Here is a 19,770-nt window from a genome sequence, read left to right as displayed (position 1 = left end):
TGGGGTGAGAATTTTGTCCTTAAAGTTTAAGATTGTGCTAGTGCTGTACTAAGTGCATCCTTACTCTTAATGGACACCATCAAGACAAAAATCACATATTTTTAAATGTCTTTGTTATTAACAGCTCAGAGTATTGGTAATAAAGATGATAATGATCCCTAGCTCTTATAATGGGTGCCCCAGAAAAGTACTTTACAAAGGAGGTTAAGTATAATTATTAACATTGAAAGAATAAGTCATTGGGGCTCCCTGTGGGGGCAGAAATCCTCCTGCACAGAGCTCAGTTCAGGACTGGGGTCCTGTGGCATTTCATGGTCCAACCAGAATGGAAGCAGACTAGGAGGATTCACTTTCATGCATTAGCACAAGGCTGGGGGAGGGGGGAAACCTGTTCGATTTTTTTAATTTCATGTAAATATCCCAGGACGAATACGTTTTGTAAAACCTGCTCTTTACCAGACAGTTTTGACCCAGACTACTTCACAGTGTCCTTACATTCAACGTCCTCTAAAGTCTCATTGAAACACACTGCAAGGAGGGAGGTGCTATTAAACACGGCCTTTCAGTGAACGCAGAACCAGCCCGTTCTCGCTTCCCCCAGCGGAGCGAGAGCGGCTGGGCTAGGACCCAACCCCCGGCCAACGGGCGGGGGGGGGGCGTTTTGGGGCAACACCCCTGGGGCTCTTGGTTTGGGCGTGTGCGCGCAGAAGGGGGAGACGGGCGGGGTGCATCCCTGCAGGCTCGGCTCGGCTCTGACAACGTGGGAGCCTCCCGGGAGCACTCGTCCGCGCGGGCCGCGGCACGCCCTCAGCAGGAACCGCCCGCCCTGTGGCTAAGAGCGTTACACATCTGCTTCCAGGCAGTCCAGCACGGGGGCGTCTGACCTCCCCCAGTCCCCATCCCCGGCTGCTCCCCCTGGCTGGGCCAGCTCCGGTAGCCGGCGCCCGGGCCAGCTCCGCCCCCCCACCGGGCTGGCTATGGGGCGCGGAAGCGCAGCGTTGCCGGGCGGGGACTGGAGGTAGCTGGGGGCCGGGCGCTCACTCCCCGCGTCTCAGCTGGGCTGGCAGGTGTCGGGCGGCGCGGGCGGGGGAGGGGAACCAGCCCGGCTGCGCAGAGGGTTCAGGCCGCGGGGGGGGGGGAACAAGCAGGGAGCGTCAGCGGCGCGCGACTAGGGCGGAAGAAGGAAGCGCCGCTGGTGTAAGTGAAGCACCACGTGGGTGAGCCGGGCCGGGTCCGCTGGCTCCCTCCTTTCATGTACGCAGGCCCCGAGGAGGGGCAGCCCCAGCAGGTAAAGGAGAGGGGCGTGGGCCATGGGGGATGCGGGGAGGAAGGAGCCGGGAGCCCGCCCAGCTCTGGGTACCTCTGCCTGCCTCTATCAGTCCACCCATCCCCGCCGCTCACCCTGCCCAGTACCCACGTGTCTTCCCGCCGCCCCTGGCCCGGCCTCGAGTGCCCAGTGTTACCCAGCAGCATGTAACTAGCTGGACCCTTCACAGGTTAATGCTGCTGTCGCCTTCTAATCCCTTCAGCATCTTCCCTGAAACGCCTGCCTCCACTCCCTCCCCGCCTCCCCTGTGTGTGCTTTTAATTCCTAGGAAATAGAGACTCAAGTTCGTTAACTCTGGACGCGGCCTCCAAGCAGCCATGCTCCACTTGGCTGAGTTATTTTATTTATAAAGAGCAAGGAGATAGCGCAGTTCTTCCTCTAGGGCTCTGTTCAGGAGTCAAAGATTTCCTTTGCAAAGGAGCCAAGAAGGATGAACATAATCATAGCCAAATATTGGGGCCAGTTGCCAGTATATTTCATAGCAGTGTTTGTAAAAGAATGCTGTGTTTCAAACCCAGATGAATGACTATGCAAGGCTCTATAAATGCTATGCCTTACTCCTCTTTGGTGCTCCTGATCAGTGCATCAGATTTCTGTCTTCATAAAGGAGAGTCTCTATTTTGTGTTGCCCGGTTTAGCTCAGCAGTGTAAACAACTGCTTCTGTCCAGTCTACAGCTGGAAATGTAAGAACTTCTCAAAGGCTGGAAAAATCAGCTGTAACTGTTTTTGATTTACAGGAGTATAAAATATTGTTTTCCATTTCATAGCTCTAGTTATTCTAGCTTTACAAATTTAAGTTTGATAGCTAGTTAGTTAATAAACATAACTGGAGAAAAATTGCAAACGGCGTGTGCACAGCAACTTGTGAATTAACTATTCTGTGCTTGCAGGTAGCAGCCAAAACCCAGCAGAAAACAACTCAATATCTTGGGTAAAAAGTATATCCAGATTACCACATCAGCTTAAATCCATGCTTAATTGATATTTTGTAGCTGAAAGTTAACAGTCCCCACAACGCTTTAATCTTCTGCCCTGGCTTTTAAATTCATGGAAGACTACTTTTAAATATACATATTTGTTAATGTTTAATTGCTTAAAGGTATCACATTAAGGCTCTTGGATGACCTGACATAAAATCTTCATGTCAGGAGAATCCCTCACTCTACTTAGCCTCCTTTTTGTAATATAATTTGAACAAGGGCCAACCTTTGGATATGTTGAGTCCTTAGTGAACCAAAATTTGAAACCAATGAAGTATAAAAATTTTCCTGTTAGCTTTTGACACCATTGATGGCAGGTAAGCTTGACCCCTTCTAAGGCTGGCTCTTGCTCTGGAAAACACTTTTGTTGTCTTAAGTCATAAATCACCAAAGAGTAAGGGGCTGGAGAGAACAAAAGTCACTCTGTAACAGGCATTGCCTGAGAACTTGTGCAGTGGAGTTTAATAGATAGCTACAGTTCATATCTCCTTGTAGCTATCTCTCTAACAATGTGGAACAAGCTGAAGAAAGAATTTGTTTGCTAAACTTATCTAAACTATAAACGTACCTCCATGTACAATGGGATAAATGTTGGTCACATTGAAATCAATGGAGTTTTTCCATTGATTTTAGTGGGACAAGGATTTGGTCCAGTGTCTTCTGTTACATTTCTAAATGTTTCCTGAACTACATTAAGTTTAGTAGCTGATGTCTTGTTTATAGTTTCTTCATGCTTTAGATATAGACCATGAAATATTGCTTTTATCTTTCATAGTTCCAAATAAAACATGATCATAGTCTAAAATTATAAAACTCTCTTGTATGTTTCTGCTCCTTTAGGTGAAAATAACCAGCCAACTAGATTATCACAATGAGTTTTGTTGAATATGAAGATACAATAAAAGATGGAGACACAGCTATCGTGTTCTTGGGCCACGAATCGATGTTTCCTGTGAAAGTCCAACATGGCAGTAAAACTCAGACTAAGTATGGGGTGATTAGACATTCCACTGATCTCATAGGCAAAAAGTATGGCTCAAAGGTGACCTGCAGTAAAGGAGGCTGGGTATTCATTCTTCATCCAACCCCAGAGTTGTGGACTATGAATCTTCCCCACAGAACACAAATTCTTTATTCAACTGACATCTCTTTAATCACCATGATGTTGGAATTGAAGCCGGGATCTATAGTGTGTGAATCAGGTAATAGTTTTTAATAAGGGATTTTAGTATGTTAACTAAAATTTTAACTAGCAACATATTTAACTTTCAGCTTTGAAAGAAATATATATTATTTTGTTGCTGCTATAATCTTCTTGGCCGACAGCTTGAATAATTCTTCTTTATTTACAAATGTTAGCAACTGCTCTGTTTTTCTGTACAGAAATGACTTAACACATGACATTGGCTTAGTATGGTGGGCACCATGTACATAAATGTGTATAACAAGTTTAGTGAGTTAAAATAACTTATTTTATACCCCCCCTCCCTTTTCTGGGGAGGGTTTAATTAGTGGCTTTTTGGGGCGAAGGGTTCTCTCAAAACTATGGGTTGGTCTTTGGGAATGTGCCAGTTTCAGATGAAATATTTAAACAAACTGAACTAGTATTGGGCGTGGGGGAAGTTGAAACTTTTTTCTTCTTTTGGAAGGTATCTATAGAACAGCTTGGCTGACAAACCTTAAATATAAACCACCATTCTTATAAAGCATTGAGCATTGGTAGAACTTACACAGATTGAAAAAGAAAACTCAAAGGTGTGGGTTAAACTGGTAACATATGGGATAAAATAGGAGCATTCATAGACGAGGCTACATAATCCACATATTTGGCCTTTCTTACCCAGTGAGTGATATGCAGTACTGAAACAGAACACGAAGGTCAGCTGCAATGGAATGTACAATGGGTGGTTTTTGGTGATCTGTGCCCTATGTTCTACTGAAGGGGTCGGCAACCTTTGGGAAGCGGTGTGCCAAGTCTTCCCCTCCTCCCCCCCATGTGCTGTGGGCCCAGCGCCCTGGTCAGGAGCTGCTTCCATGGCACTGCCCGGCAGTCACTCCCCTTTCCCCCCTCCCACACCTCTCTCCCACATGACGTGGGCCCAGCGCTGGCCAGGAGCTGCTCCCGGCCCCAAGCAGCGCTGCGTGGCGGCTGCTCCCCCCTCCCAGCCCTGCCCGTGCCCCTCTGCCTCATGACATGGACTGAGCGCCACCAAAATTATACAACCATGGTGCGTGCCGCTCAAAATCATCTCACGTGCCACGTTTGGCATGTGTGCCACAGATTGCCGACCTGTGTTCTAGTGTCTTTCATGCATATGATTTTAACCCACTCTAAATGGATTAGTGGTGTGGTTTGTTTTGTTTATAAAGTGTGCTTTAACCGTTATAAATGTTATGCTGTTGCTTGCTATGCAGAGGGGAAGTTGTCATATTTTATACTGAATGTTCATTATCAGACCGGTTAAATATACTTTATGATGATGCTTTAATATTTTCATTACTGCAGGCAGCATTATTAGGGTTATATAACAATTTCACGCCATTTGATTATTCTCTTGTATTGTAGGGGAAATTTTTATTAATGTATAAAGCTGTCTTTTTTTGAGGCATTTATTCTGTCTGTCTCCATTGAATCCTTTTATAAACCTGCTTCATGTATGTCCCTTGACTCAAGAGCAGACACATAAAAGGTGTGCACAATGTTGTTGTGCTGTATTTTTGGTTAAGGTTTCCCATTTTCAGTCTTGGCTGCCAAGTATTATGCTTTAGGCACGGCCATCTTTCACATGCACCTAATATTTCATCTGCAATTCTGTTTTCAGTTTGCTGGTCAGGAAATGTGATGTATATATTTAACCCCTGGATAATCTTGCATTTCCAGACTCATAAGGCACTATTGCACAAGCCCTTGTTATTGCAAAAACTCTGAATCCCACGAGTGCAGATTCTGGTTTGTACAATGAGAGTCTTAGGATTGGAATTTCAGTGTTGTTGTAGCTGTGTTGGTCCCGGGATATTAGAGCGACAAGGTAGGTGAGGTAGTATCTCTTACTGGACCAACTTCTTTTGGTGAAAGGGACAGGCCTTCCAGATATACAGAGCTCTTTCTAAGGTCAGCGAAAGGTACTCATAATGTCACAGTTAAATACGAAGTGGAACAAAATGTTTAGTGTAAGTGGTTAACACACATTCTAAGAGATCATTGAAGATCATGTGGGCTGTTAACAGAAAACTGGGGTTAGTGGGTCACAGATCAAACCAGCAGACAGAGCAGGTGCCATTGTAGTTCTCAGCCATGATGACTATGTCAACAAGGCCAGCCATCGACTCTGACTCCTCCTACAATGAAGAACTCAAAAAAGATTCCACACCACAGTTCACCCAGGAATTTAAGGATATCATCAAATCCTTCTCCAGACAACTCCCATAGCAACTCTATAACCTCATCACCCATGATCCCAACCCAAGGACTTTCTACATGTTTCCCCAGACACAAATTAGGGAACCCAGACAAACCCATCATGTATGACCATGCCGCTCTTAGTGAATGAATACAGGACTCATAGAAACCATACTCATACCACTCATCACACAAGAGGCCAGCTTCCTCTACGACACAACTGATTGCCTCCACAAACTCCTCAACATTAACAGCCTTCCTCAGAACACCATCCTTGCCATGGATATCCATGGATATCATCTCCCTATACACGTATATCCCTCACAATGACTGCATCACTGCCTGCCTCAAATATCTATAAGACAATGGACAAGACTCAGATATTCAACCCAAACACATCACCAAACTCATCCGTTTCATTCTCACCCATAACAATTTTACATTCTACAACAAACGCTTTGTAGAAACCAGGGGAACAGCCATGAGTACTAAGATGGCTCCCCAATATGCCATCCTCTTCATGGGACACCTTGAGAGAGAATTTTTGGACAAATGCACTACAAAACAATTATATACCTGAAGTACATTAATGATATTTTCATCCTCTGGACAGATGACCTACACTCCTCATAGATTTCCACCATAGCTTCTATAACCTCACCAAGCTCATCATCAGAAGTAAGCTCCTCACAGACCAGGACCTCTGGCTCAAAGCAGCACCAGACCCTGCCATAACAACAGGGGCAAAACCTGCAGGCATTTCTCGACCACTACAATGATCAATACCTCCCACAACCCAGCTCTCAAGATCCATGGATTCTGCACATGCCTGTCATTCAGAATTTTAAGTAATGTCAAAGAGAGGCATTTTAAGCATTTCTATACTTCTAATGAATGCGCTTAGCTCCGGTAAGCTATCTGGGATACAAGAAATGTTTCGCTCAAAGATCACGCCACAAACAATCTTTGCTTTAGTTAATGGAAACCTCTCCCTTGCTCTCTTTTAGTGGCTATGTTATTGTAGACAAAGTATTACATTTTGACCGTTCCAGTAACAATTAACTATTGTAGTTGTGTCCCGGAATGCTTGAAGGGTTGACTGTTAATAAAAGAAAAAGCATAGCTCTGAATTAATCTAGTTATTCTTTGAAATAAGTGAACTTATTTAGACTCACAATGGAAGTGACCAGAAATGGTGGTTTGAATAAAAATGTTACAAGTGTTGACAAGTAGGGCCCAGGCTGGTATGACGTAACATACCTTGGTGCAATCCTAAATCAGACTATATTCCAGCCATCCTAAATAATTAGTTCTAGATTAACCTTGTGTGGCCTAACAGGGAACAAACCTGCAGGGATTAACAGAAAAAAGTCTGGAAATCTAGTCTAGTAATGTTCCAGAGGGGCAGCCGTGTTAGTCTGTTTTCAGCAGAACAACGAGAGTTCTGTGGCACCTTAAAGACTAACAAATTTATTTGGGCATAAGCTGTCGTGGGCAGAAACCCACTTCGTCAAATGCATCTAGTCTAGTAATGACATTCTATCTGCTTCCCACTGATACTGGTTTTTATATGCATCCAGAGCATTAACTGGAATCAGGCTTTTATTTTACTTTTAAATTTAAAAATGCGTTTTGATTAGGATAACTCCAGTGCAAACTGATGGCGTAATAGCAATGAATGGGCGAAATTTTGCTCTGTTACTCTGGATTTGCAGCAGTGTAACTTCACAGACTGCAGCAAATTACTCTGTATTTACACCAGTGAAATGGAGTAGAATTTAGCTCAATGTTTAAACAGTTGGTGTTAATTTCTTTATTTCTCATGTCATACCCATAAGACTGAAATAAAGAGGGAAAGATAAAATACTTTTGGTCTGAAATGAAGTAAATTCTGCATAATACTACATCTCTAGGAACTTTAAGTAAAAAGGATTTTTTTTTCTTGTAGTAAAAAAATAAGATGACTAGAATCTTTAATTTTGTACCATTGATTTTTTGGAAATGGGTTTTGATTTAAAAAAACATAGTCATGTAATATAAAAATATTAATACAGCTTATTTTTCTTCCTACTTTATTTTTAAAGACTGGCTTGTTGCCAGTATCTCCACATACATGCCCAACTATTAAAATGATACAAGTGCACTCTTCCAAGGTTTCGAAAGTGTTTTGAAGAATCTAGGAATCTGGCTAATGTCTTATCTGTGATACTTAATGCATCTTTCCTCCCCCCCATCTCCTGCTGCTATCTACATTAAAAAATTATGTTGAGCTTTAACTGTTGCCAGCACTATCTTTTAGAATTAAGATTACTTTTGAGAGGATTGCTCCCAGCATTGAGTAACTTCACAATGAGAGAATGACAAAAAGTCAGATACAGGATACACAGCCTGATCTTTGTGGAGTAGAAAGAGTCTCAAGATAGCCCTGAGAGGGTTAAAATACCTGTCTATTGAAAATGGCCTGTTGCTCTGAGACTTCCATCTCTGTCAAGTAGTTTTAATCTCAGTCAATCTCTACACTTGACAATAGGTGCACGTTGCACACTCTGTCTTGATTAAGGGATAGAACTGAATCTTCCTTCATGTCATTACTGTCTCCAAAACTACTCTTGACATCAATATTCCGGATGAAGCCATTTTCTATTCAGTGATCAGAGCTACACTATGGACAACAATTCCTTTTTGCAGCAGTTTTTGAAGATTCAACATTTTGATTTTTGTTCCACATTGGAATGAAACCAAAACCTTTTGAACATTTTTGCAAAATGGAATTGTGTCAAAACAGCTGTTTTCTGGTGGGAAAATGGAGCTTTTCAATAAAGGGCTCTCTCTCTGGTCAGAAGTCTGTCTTAGACCTCAGAAAAGTCCCTTGAAACGAATACGTCTCTGAAACATTTTATCTTCAGTGAAATGATACTTAGTTGAAAATGTTCCAGCTAGCTCTACCAAAGATAATTTAACAATAGGACAAACTCAAACCCACTTGAGCCAAACACTTATTAGAATATTTGTTTCTCTCTGGCTACATCCTGTATTCAAAATTGCTAAATCTTCCTTCAGTGCCATATGAAAATAGATTCTGGATTTCTTAATATTGGGAGTAGAACAGCTTCCTGACTGGCTAACAGTGAAGGTCATAAGAATAACGCCGAGCCATTCCCAAGCCTGTTCTAGAGGTGCTCTAAATCAATTATGGAAATGTTTAAATTCATTCTGGTTGCACTTTATATTAAGGATACACTTATATCTAGTTAATAAAAGATTAATATAAGATTAATCTGTGGTTTCAGAGTCCAGCAGGTCAATTGGCTGCTTAAAACTTTCAATAACACCCTCTGCTAATGTGCTCATAAACACTTAGTAAGTGTTATATCGTGTCTATAACATGTTTATAACATCAGTTAATCATATATAAACTCTTTGTAAATGCAGTCCTAATATAAAGCAAGGTCCAAAGCCCTGTAATGATTCGTTCAACTTCTGCCATATCTACCCTTTGGCGGCTGCATGAGCAAAAGAGATCTGAAAAGAAGTTGATCTGCGTTTAAAAACACCTGCAGTGTAAGCCTAGCCTCATCTATTAACACATGAGAGAATGTGGCATTCTCCTAATGTACAAGTAAATCTAACCAAAACTTCATCCAAAGCCTATTGAAGTCAAGGGAGTCTTTCATTGACAGTAGTGGGCTTCAGGAAAGGCCCTTGATCTCCAGGGCGTTTGACAATAATGAAACTACCTCTGCTGACAGTGCTATAGCCCAGGAGGGATATTACTGGATAGCTTAAAGAACTGTCCAAACATCTGCATTTTAGAAGAAGGTGCCTTCCTGTAGGAATCTCATTTTTCTCTTCTCTAAAAAGGAAGCATCAGTCTTCACACTCCCCGTCCCTTCTGCTGGTAATGTCAGCCTTGATACCTTCTTCACTTCTTTCTCCCACTTCCTTCCATTATGACCCTGTGCATGGGATTGCACTTTCTAAACCTGTTCACCAAGCAATGACCGTCATCTCCCTTCCTAAAAACCCACATCAGTTGTGTCCTCCATGGGAAAAGAGAGAGGGGGAGAGAGAACTATTCTTCTCTAAGGCAATGGCTCTCAGCCTTTCCAGACTACTGTAACCCTTTCAGGGGTCTGATTTGTCTTGTGTACCCCCAAGTTTCACCTCACTTAAAAACTACTTGCTTACAAAATTCAGACATAAAAATATGAAAGTGTCACAGCGCACTATTATGAAAAATTGCTTACTTTCTCATTTTTATCATATAATTATAAAATAAATCAATTGGAATATAAATATTGCATTTCAGTGTATAGTATATAGAACGTTATAAACAAGTTATTGTCTGTATAAAATTTTAGTTTGTACTGACTTCGTTGGTGCTTGAAGACCTCTACGTACCCCTAGTTGAGAACCACTGCTCTAAAGGAACCCTCTCAGATGTGTTTACCTTACAGAAGTAACCCTGAGATTGTATTATTGTAACCTCTCTCTCCTTCCTTCCCTTTTTGTTTCATATTACCTCCACTGCATGTGTTGTGCCTGAATTTGGAAAGTAAGCTTTTTAGGATAGGAACTGTGTCTTGAATTATTTCTGTGAAGTCCATAGTATGCCTTTGGGTGCTCAAAATAATGAATAATAATTCTGTTGCCTGCATTTATTGTGCGTATTCTTGTTGGCCTGCCTCTTGGGAAACATTAATCTGTAGAGGCATTAGTACTGCCTAGAGACTATTTCTTTCCTGTTCTGTGAGGCACCATCAGTTCCCAATGCTGATGGATGGCCTGCCACAACTTTGCTATTATTATCTAGCTTTGAGAGTTGTAGCTCAGGTGTGGCTGCACCCTATTGTTGTTTTATTGTATTTTACTGCACCCGAAAATATGTTGCATGTGACCAAATTTTGCGGTCAACACCACAATTCTACTGATATATGGTATGTGATATTATACTGACATGATATTTGATAATGCTCTTTATATTTTAACTTTTTTTACCTTGTAGCAATTTGAGACTGCTTGTGGGTTTGTGAGCTTCTCTCACCTTACCCCTGAATTACTGAGATGGTAGTGTAGACTATCAGTCAGATACACTCACATCTAAATAGCCATACACATCTGTATTTTTAAAAATGGTTTTTTTTAAAATTAAAAAGCAGAATCCTATGTTTAAAGACTCTGGGGAAGATCCTATACACATAGTCTGTGGCAACAAAAGGTAATGCAACTCAAAATCTGGCTTCCTACATGCAAGAGTTGATGAGTTTCCAGGAGGTTACATTTAAATATCCCTTGCAAGGTGAAAACCAAGCTAATGTGATGGTTAGCAATCACCTGTTTGTGGTCAGTTGTCAGGTAACATAATGTTGGGGGAGTTTGGTGATGGTGCAGTCATGTGAGCAGTGGTGTGCTGTGTCAACATAGTTTTGAAATAGCATAAACTATTTTTTAAAGGGATCAAATATGCCTGTCTGTCACAGGTGGGGAACAAAATAAATATGCAGTCCAAGAGGGCTGGGGTCCATGCAGAGGTTTTGCTCTGAAAATCCTATTACAACAAGGAGAGAGTGAAAAGAACAGCTGTGCCTGAGCAGCAAATAAGGTCTGTGTGGTTGTTTAATCACCAATTTGCCGTGTTTCTTACACAGTTCAAAGATGCAGAAATATTATATGCTATCTAGATGTCTAATGTCATTTTGGCAGAAATCCTTCTAGCCTGGAAGGCTGAACCACAGAGGTCAATGGTCCCTAGAGCTTAAGGCACATCAGGGGAGAAGAACGGGTTGTGAGTGAGTCGGTGGAGCATGGCCCATTGGTCTGCAGATCCAGTAGCAACAAAGCCCATGTGATTTGGGTACAGGAGCTTAATCCCTGCCTCAAGCTCTTTGGTCCTTAGGTTGGTTCTCCCATACAATGCCTATAGCTGGTGTTATGAATTTTGCCCACAGTGAGCGAGATCTGTAACAGGAATCTGCCTGCTGCCATTATGTGTGCACTGTGCAGTAATGCAACTCCGTGGCTGAACTTTTAAATCATAAAATATTTAGTCAGTGGAGAGAAACATCAGGTTTGCAAAACTCATTAATGATGACCAGAGGCTTAGCTTGGACCTACAGCAGTTTGAGTGCAATTCACAGATGGTATTTGTATGCATACGGCTTTTTAATGCAGTATAAAGTAACCTAGACTTTGCTGTCTTTGTACACCTGATACATTCATGGTAATGTGCTCTAGTTAAAAGGACATTGTTCTCTGCTAGAGAGCAAACTTAATTTTTCAGACCATTTATAATACAACTGGTCAGAAAGTCAAACATCTTGATGTAAAACTTACAAACGGTGTTTGTCCCAGAAGTTGTCCTGCTTTCAGCACTTCTGGGACAAACTGACTGCTACTGTTTGGGAATGTAATCCTACTGAAGTCAGTTCAGTGCTGAAGTTAGCTCTTCTGATTTTAAATATTCTTGGTGGTGGGAGAGAAGATTTTTGTGTGTGTGGAAATATTATTTTGGAGACATTATTGCAATATGATAGTAGCATAGCACAATTTGTGAAATGGATTGAAGAAATCCATTGCCCCCTGCGTTTTGCTGCTTGCTTAAATAATCCTGTATTGTGCCCAGGACACCTGTGCTTTCCCAGGGACAGCAGCCTGAACCTGATTGGATCCTGTTTCCTTCTCCTAGTGGAAGTCCTCCTTGGAGTACTGCTGTTTGAAACCATTGTAGGCAGCATTTTGCTGAGTTATACTCTTCTGTTGCTGATTGGAAGAGCTCAGGAAGAAATAGAAGAATAAATGGAGAAAGAGATGAGAGGGGAGGAAAATATCAAGGAATGTTACTGTTATAGATCAGTACCTGAAGAGGAAATAACCCTCTGAAGTAAAACCTCTTCTTTCTCTTGCACTACACCAGAGAAACATACAATAAAAGCCCTGCATTCTCTAGGTATGGCAGATTGGGTAGCAGTGGCTGTGTTTGATCAACCTGTGGACAGATGCTGAATGAGCTGGTGTGAATGCAGGGGGGAAATACTTATCTGCGAGGGGCTCTATTCTGTGTGGGGTTGAGCATAGGTGATGGAACTGAGGGGTGCTGCTGCACCCCCTGGCTTGAAGTGGTATACAAACATATACAAGGTTTACAGTTTGGTTCAATGGCTGTCAGCAGCCTCACTATACAAATTGTTCCAGCACCCCTGGTGTTGAATGCCCTCAACTCTGACTGAAGTCAAAGAGTGGTGGGCACTTCACAGGATTGGGTGCATAATGTTTAATCCCTTCAGGAAACCTAATTTGTGCAAGGTTGTGTTACTCATAAACGCTTTGTTGTCATAGCAACGGGAAGCTGAGAGTGTTCACGGGAAGGGCTGTCTGAGAGCATCTTTAGAAATGAGAGCATGGATGACATTAGTATAATAGAATTTGATACGGTTACATGTATTCTTCTTACGTTCATGGTACTCAGGTGATGACAAAGTGATTCCTGGTAACTTCTCTTAAGGACTATGCACCTACAGATGCCTCCCTTTAAATCCAACATCCTGTTTTTGTCCTGGATTTGGCTTGGAGCATTTCTGGGGGATCCTAGAAAGGAGAAAAACAACATCATCTGTGGTGTTTTAAGAGCAGATTTAAATGAAAGATGATTAAAAATGTAAAAGAATATGAAGAAGGAAATTAGATACACACAAGCTGCCTCCCTTTCTACTTATGTCACAGCTGTGCTGACAGTCCTTCTGTTTGCTTCTTCAGATAAATGGGGATAGATCCAGAGAGGGTGCAACATTAACCGGTTGGAAGATAAAATAATTAAATTCCCTGGGGCTGCAAAAGTTCTGTTACACAATCATGCCTTCTGGCATGAGACATTAGGCCAGGATTTCGGTCACTTGAGCATCTCATGGGCAATAGCTCACTGCTATTGTCCTAAAAATCAATCAGAAGATAGTGTTACACTGCTGTGCACATATGTTAGTGAGTTCTAATAGCATCCTGCTTACCATGATACGAGAATCCATTTTAAGAGGTGGGAATGCTGGTGTGTGTACCTACAACTCCCTCCTAGATGGAATATCTGTGTATTATTTCTTGTGTACACATAATTGCCTGTTGCCTGGTGTGCTTTTAATGTTGACATGGATGTGCTAATTTTTCCTTTAAATAAATGTCTGCCGGAGGGAACTTTTAGGCACCACTTTCCCTGGGGTGCAGTGTGATCTAACAGATAAAGCACTGGATTGGGACTCAGGAGACCTGGGTTCTACTCCTGGCTTCAGGGTGATCTTGGTCAAATCACTTCCTCTTTCTTTGCCTCTGTTTCGCCATCTGTAAAATGAGTATAATGATACTTAATACCCCCCCCCCTTTTGTAAAGTGCTTTGGGATCTCCTGACGAAAAGCGCTATATAAGAGTTAGGTATTTTTATTCCCTTTGCAGTGGCCTGGGTCTTTGTCAGAATCCTAGGGATCACCCATTCCTTCTCTCTCCCTGCCTCACCTCCTTATCACAACCACCAAGATTGGGTGGTGGGTTGTGCAATGCTACTGGTTAAGCCTGTTAGTAGAGCTCTACGTCAGAGTGCAGAAACCTGGGGCTAGATTCATCACTGGTGTAAACAGGAATGCAGCTCTGAGTCTGCAATGGAGTTGCTTCCTCCAGTGATGAATTTGGTCCCTGGGCTCTGTATTTGCAGTCCAAATGTCTCACTTTCTGGACCAGTCAAGAGAGTGCAATACTGCCACAATATTCCCATCCCTCTCTGACCAGGGAGTGAGAAAAAAGTCTGGGATTATGTTTGGAGAACCTGTGATTAACAGTCCTGTAATGTTTGTTTTATTTATCCATTTACTCCTGTAGCGCCAATCACAGTTATAGTTGGTGCTTTTCAAATCTGCAGTTTTCTTTGTCAACTCAGTTGTTGGTTCAATAGGTGATTGGTATCCCTTGGGGAAATTGCCTTCTGTAAACACTGAACCAGAAAGAAAAGGGTAGAAATTCATAAAGAAAAGGTTACTCTAAAGGGAAATATTGAAGCCCCACATGAGTTTTGATTAGTGTTCATAGAATCTAGACATGGGAAAAACCTGTTGGGTCATCTAGTCCATCTCCCTGCTAATACGGGGCCGTTTGCTGTTATAAATTTCACTAATGGTTTTATTCATTCTATCTTAAAAATATTCCAAGGAATTAGGCTTATGCTGATTCCCTAGGAAGACTATTCCATAGTCACTTAGAGCTTTCTGTCAAAAAGTGTTTCAACGGCTGGTTTGTTTGTTTGTTTGTTTTCCTTTAGGTACTGGAAGTGGTTCCCTTTCTCATGCGATCATCAGGACAGTGGCTCCAACAGGGCATCTGTATACAGTGGAGTTCCACCAACAGAGGGCAGAGAAAGCAAGGGAGGAGTTCCAAGAGCATAAAGTAGAACACCTGGTTACAGTGAAGAACCAAGATGTCTGTAAAAACGGATTTGGGGTCTCGAATGTTGCAGATGCAGTGTTCCTAGACATTCCGTCACCGTGGGAAGCTATAGCGCATGCAAAGTCAGCATTAAAAATCGAAGGTATCTTCCCTTCTGTACATGGATCTCTGTTTGTGTGGGTGTGGGGTATGTGGCTTCTGCCTTTGAGCCTATATGCTAAGGTATCCCCATTCTGTTATGTGAGCTCCATTCTGGTGTCAAATCTGGTGTCTTTTCGCAGACTTCAAAAAAGTCTGCACATATACAGAAAAAAAATGTAGAAAAAGAAAAACAACCTTCTCCCACAGGTTTCTGTGATAGCTGCTGCAGTTGTCATGTGCAGCATATAAAAAGCTTTTGAACCTCTGTCAAGCATATTCTAACAGATCCAAGAGTGTGTGGGAAGAACTAGTAACATAACTGACGAAAGCAAATCTCTGACATTTCACTGGAAAGGTGTGTCTGTAATAGATCTTAAAAAAACACTTCCTGTTAATCACTGCAGGTTTTGGGTAGGAGAGATTTGGTAAACACCGTGTATGTTATTTCTGGAGAGAAGTGGTTTTACTTAAACATGCTCACTTTCTCTCTCTGTCCTACCCCTTTGGTGAGTTGGTAAGAATTTTGTCATTGATTCAATGAGAGTGAGCCCCTAGGGCTTTTCTTCATGGGAGAGTTTTACTCGTTACACTGACACAGTTATACCAAAATAAGCCCCTGCATGAATATTCTCATTCTGGTATAAGCAAAATAAGTTAAACTGGATAAAGCCACTGTTATACTGGAATAAGCGTGTTATACCAGTATAACTTTATTGGTTTACAGTCACATGTTAGCTTACACCAAAAAAAAGTTCCTGTGCAAACAAGGCCTTGGACGTGTTGTGATGTCCACTACCAAATGCTTTAGGTTAGCCACGAGGAAGGTCCTCCTAAGTAAGAGTCTGTTTTGCACAATGCGGAGCACCCCTTGCTGAGGCCCGGATTCAGTCAGACACTCAGTTAAGCAAGTGTGGAAGCAGGTTTCCGTTCATTAAAGCACGTAAGAGTGGGCCTAACTTTAAGTACATTCTTAGGACACATTGAAGACAAGGGGACTTCAGTGTGTACTTAACGTTCAGCACATGTTCTGTACCTGGCTGAATCAGGGCCTATGTGTGGAGCTCCGTCAGCTGCCATTGAAAAGCTTCTAAGTTTGCCAGAAGCGGCATATACGTCTTCTTTTCCTTTATGCCGCTTTTCCTAGTGAGGGTTGAGGCAGCAGCATGGCAAGTAGGGAGGACCAGACCTCGCTTTCCTCCACAACAGGTTCAGGCTCCGCCTGGGAGATTCTCCAGGCCAGCCAGGAGATATAATCCCTCCAGCATGTCCTAGGTCAGCCTCAGGACCTCCTCCCAGTGGGATATGCCTGATATAGTTACAAAGGAAGCCTACCACGGGCATCCTTATCAGGCGCCCAAACCACCTCAGCTGACTCCTCTCGATCTGGAGGAGTAGTGGCTGTACTCCGAGGCTCTCCTGAATAACTGAACCCCTCATCCTGTCTCGGAGAGTCAGCCCAGCCATCCTGAGGAGAAACCTCATTTCCACCGCTTGTACTCGTGATTTTGTCCTTTCAGTCATTACCCAAAGTACACGACCATAGGTGAGGATGGGGAGGTAGACTGACCTGCAAACAGAGAGCTTTGTCTGAAAACTTAGCTCCTGCTTCACCACCACCGAGCGGTACAGTGCCCGCATCACTGCCACCTCTGCACTAATCCGCCCGTCAATCTCCCTCTCCCGCTTGCCATCACTCGTGAACAAGACATATACTTTAGAATGACAAACCAAATCCCATAATGAATGTTCTGTGCTTGCAAGAGTTACAGCTGCATTCATAGCTGCTTCCAGTGTCCCCTGAGAGGGAAATTAATTCACACTGCCCTGTGTAATGCCCTTCCCATGCTCAAATTATCTAATCCAGTGAGCGTAACGCTCAGCTGACTCAGTTCAAATGAAGGAGCTGCATTGCGCAGAACAACTTGAATTATTTAGCCAGTATGTGTTGAGACTGCTAAGTAGACGTGGTTAAGCCTTTCCGGGCTTTGAATCTGTGAAACATTCCAGTGTTTGAGATCCTGGAAAAACTGATTTATTTATGCAAATCTGGAGCTATATCTTATTGTGTGCTGTAATGTAACATCTACTCACCCAGTGTAAAGTAGAAAAATGTCACATGTGGTCACTTATAGGTTTCCCTGTATTACATACCAGTAGAAAGGCAAAATTTTAAATCCCTTTTTGTAGTTGTAAACAAACCACAGTGCCTAAGAATTGATAGTGCTCTAAAAGGCATGTCTATGCTGCACACTAAGCCTGGATCAGTGGCATCTGGGCTTGTGGACTCGGTATTTTTGAGCACGCACTTGAGTCCCCATACTTCATTGTAAATCTGAGTTCACAGTTGTTGGACCTGGGTGTCTCAGCCGTGCTAATATGTCCATACTGCACAACACAGGCCATCTGATTCTAGTCTGTGGCTTGAGTTGCATCCACACTGCAAATGGACTCGAGGCACAGCAGAACTTGGGCTCAGAACCACTCTCCTACGTTATTTTAATAGGCTGAAGGTTAATGGTCTTGTTAAAAGGATACGTTTATCACTCATGTTCCTGCCTCAGATTGTCCTGGCCTCCCATTTGTAGCACTGCTGTATTGTGGAGAGCTAAGAGAATAAAATGGCACAAAGAGTTTGTGGCTCGAAGGCCCTTATTTGTTGTTAATGGTGTGCTCTGTGCACAGTCAGGCTCCTCTGCACCTTAGCTGCATCCTTCTCTGCTGATTTCACTGTTCATACTTCCAGTAAAAAAAACATTGCCTTCTAATATCTCAATGACTTGGCAGTGTTCCACTGCCGATCTTGCTTCCATTTCCAGACCTATGCTCTTTCCCTTGGCAGCATCTGCTGATTAATGTTTTTTCACAGCAATGGCTGCTGTTCACAATGTCTGACCTTGGTTTTTGGCAAAGATGTTATTAACACCTTCAGGCTGATAAAAATAAATAAATAAACAAAGCTAGAAATCTGTCACAACAGCTCCCTAAGTTAACAGAAATAACCTGATTGTGTATATTTCCTAGATAGTCCAGAACTCTTGACTTACAGAAGACTCACAGCTGAATAGTACTGAGCCAAAGCTTTCTAATGTTAATTCCCCATCCTTCCTTCCCTCCATCGTAAATACTATCCAGTGCTTTCAAGGCTGCAGAAGACTAGGCTGAAGTATGTTTCTATAACTGTGTTCGTTCAGGCTTTTGAATTTTCTTGTAACGATATGGGCAAAATACAGCTGTATGTTAGAGTGGGTTTTACTCAAGAGTCTTGCCTTACAAATCAGTGATCGGTGCTGCTTAGATCAACAGCCTGAGTACCTAACTTATAACAACAATCCCTCTCTTTTTTCTTGCAGTTTTAATCTTTTTAGCCAGACTTTCCACTTCAATTTAAGTGTTTGTACACTCACTAATTAAAAGAGAGAAACTTGCACAGTTACTCTTAAGAGATCAACTGAGGTGGATGACACAGTATTGGCAGGTTAGCCTAGTGTGATACTTGACCAGTGCAGATAATTGGTCCACTGAAGTTATGCCTCGTCAGTGAAAGGTTCCTCTAAAAGTCTTCCTGTGGGGTCTTGTGTCTGTTCCTCCATTATAGCACAGTACAGCTCCGATACTCCGCACTTCATCAGAGTATTCTCTTTTTCTTCCCAAGGCCTTTGTTTGTTTTCTTTATTCAAAATGGGTGTTAAACGGCTTTAGCTCCCATTTTCCCCCAGTACAACAATATAGAACGTTGTGTTGTGTAATCATTATATGCTAGGCCCAGTTACTCTCTCAGACAGTGTCTATAATAAATAATCCATAATCCGCACAACAGCCCTGTGAGGAGAGCAAGGATTTACCATGCCACAGGTTTTTGCTAATTTGGGAGTGGGTGGGGAAAAGAAGTCAGTGACATCAAGGCTGATGCTAACGATACAAGGGTTTGCTGCAAGCTCCCTCCCGGTTGGTCACCTGCAATTGAGCCGATTCCTCTACTGAGCAGCCATTGAGAACTTGGGCCACAGAAGACTTGTCTACACTGGAGTATTTTACCTCAAGTTAATCACTTGCCAATTAACCAGAGGTCGCTAACACATTTTTACATAAGAGATAGCAGCTAGTACAGACATTTTTCTTGTCTTCTGTGTTTATAATGGCCCTTGTCACTGTGGTATCTGAGCACCTCACAGTCTTGAATGGGTTTATAATCATAGCATTTCCCTACTTCACAGGAGTACTATTATCCCCATTCTACAGATGGGGAACTGAGGTATAGAAAAAATAAATGACTTGACCAGGGTCACACAGGGAGTCTGTGGCAGGGCAGGGAATTAAATCTAGCAGACAAGCACCTTAACTGGAAGACCATCCTTCTCCAGTGTGCACACTACTCAAATGTTGGAGATGCTCTTGTCTCCTCATATTTGTTCCAGAATCAACTGCAAACATTTGTACCCTGGAATAAACTTTTGTAGCATGTCAGAGCTAGCCATTGTAAATGTGTTTCGTGGCTTGAGTTAA

General features: G+C 42.5%; 1 protein-coding gene across 3 annotated transcripts in view; it reads left to right on the top strand.

Moving 5' to 3' along the window:
• Positions 1–312: 312 nt before the first annotated feature.
• TRMT61A (tRNA methyltransferase 61A) overlaps positions 313–19,770 on the top strand; it is a 100,610-nt gene continuing 81,152 nt past the window's right edge. For all 3 annotated transcript variants that reach the window (XM_067555006.1, XM_067555004.1, XM_067555005.1), the window contains exons 1-3: positions 313–1,288; positions 3,149–3,510; positions 15,002–15,268. In XM_067555006.1, coding sequence (XP_067411107.1) covers positions 3,180–3,510; positions 15,002–15,268 — 598 coding nt within the window. In that variant the 5' untranslated portion in view covers positions 313–1,288; positions 3,149–3,179. The remainder of the gene's footprint in view (positions 1,289–3,148; positions 3,511–15,001; positions 15,269–19,770) is intronic.

The sequence above is a fragment of the Emydura macquarii genome, unplaced genomic scaffold, assembly GCF_026122565.2.
Source record: "Emydura macquarii macquarii isolate MOO-44397 ecotype Brisbane River unplaced genomic scaffold, CSIRO-AGI_Emac_v2 contig_1551, whole genome shotgun sequence".
NCBI lineage: Eukaryota > Metazoa > Chordata > Testudines > Chelidae > Emydura > Emydura macquarii.
This window is presented reverse-complemented; position numbering and strand designations above follow the sequence as displayed.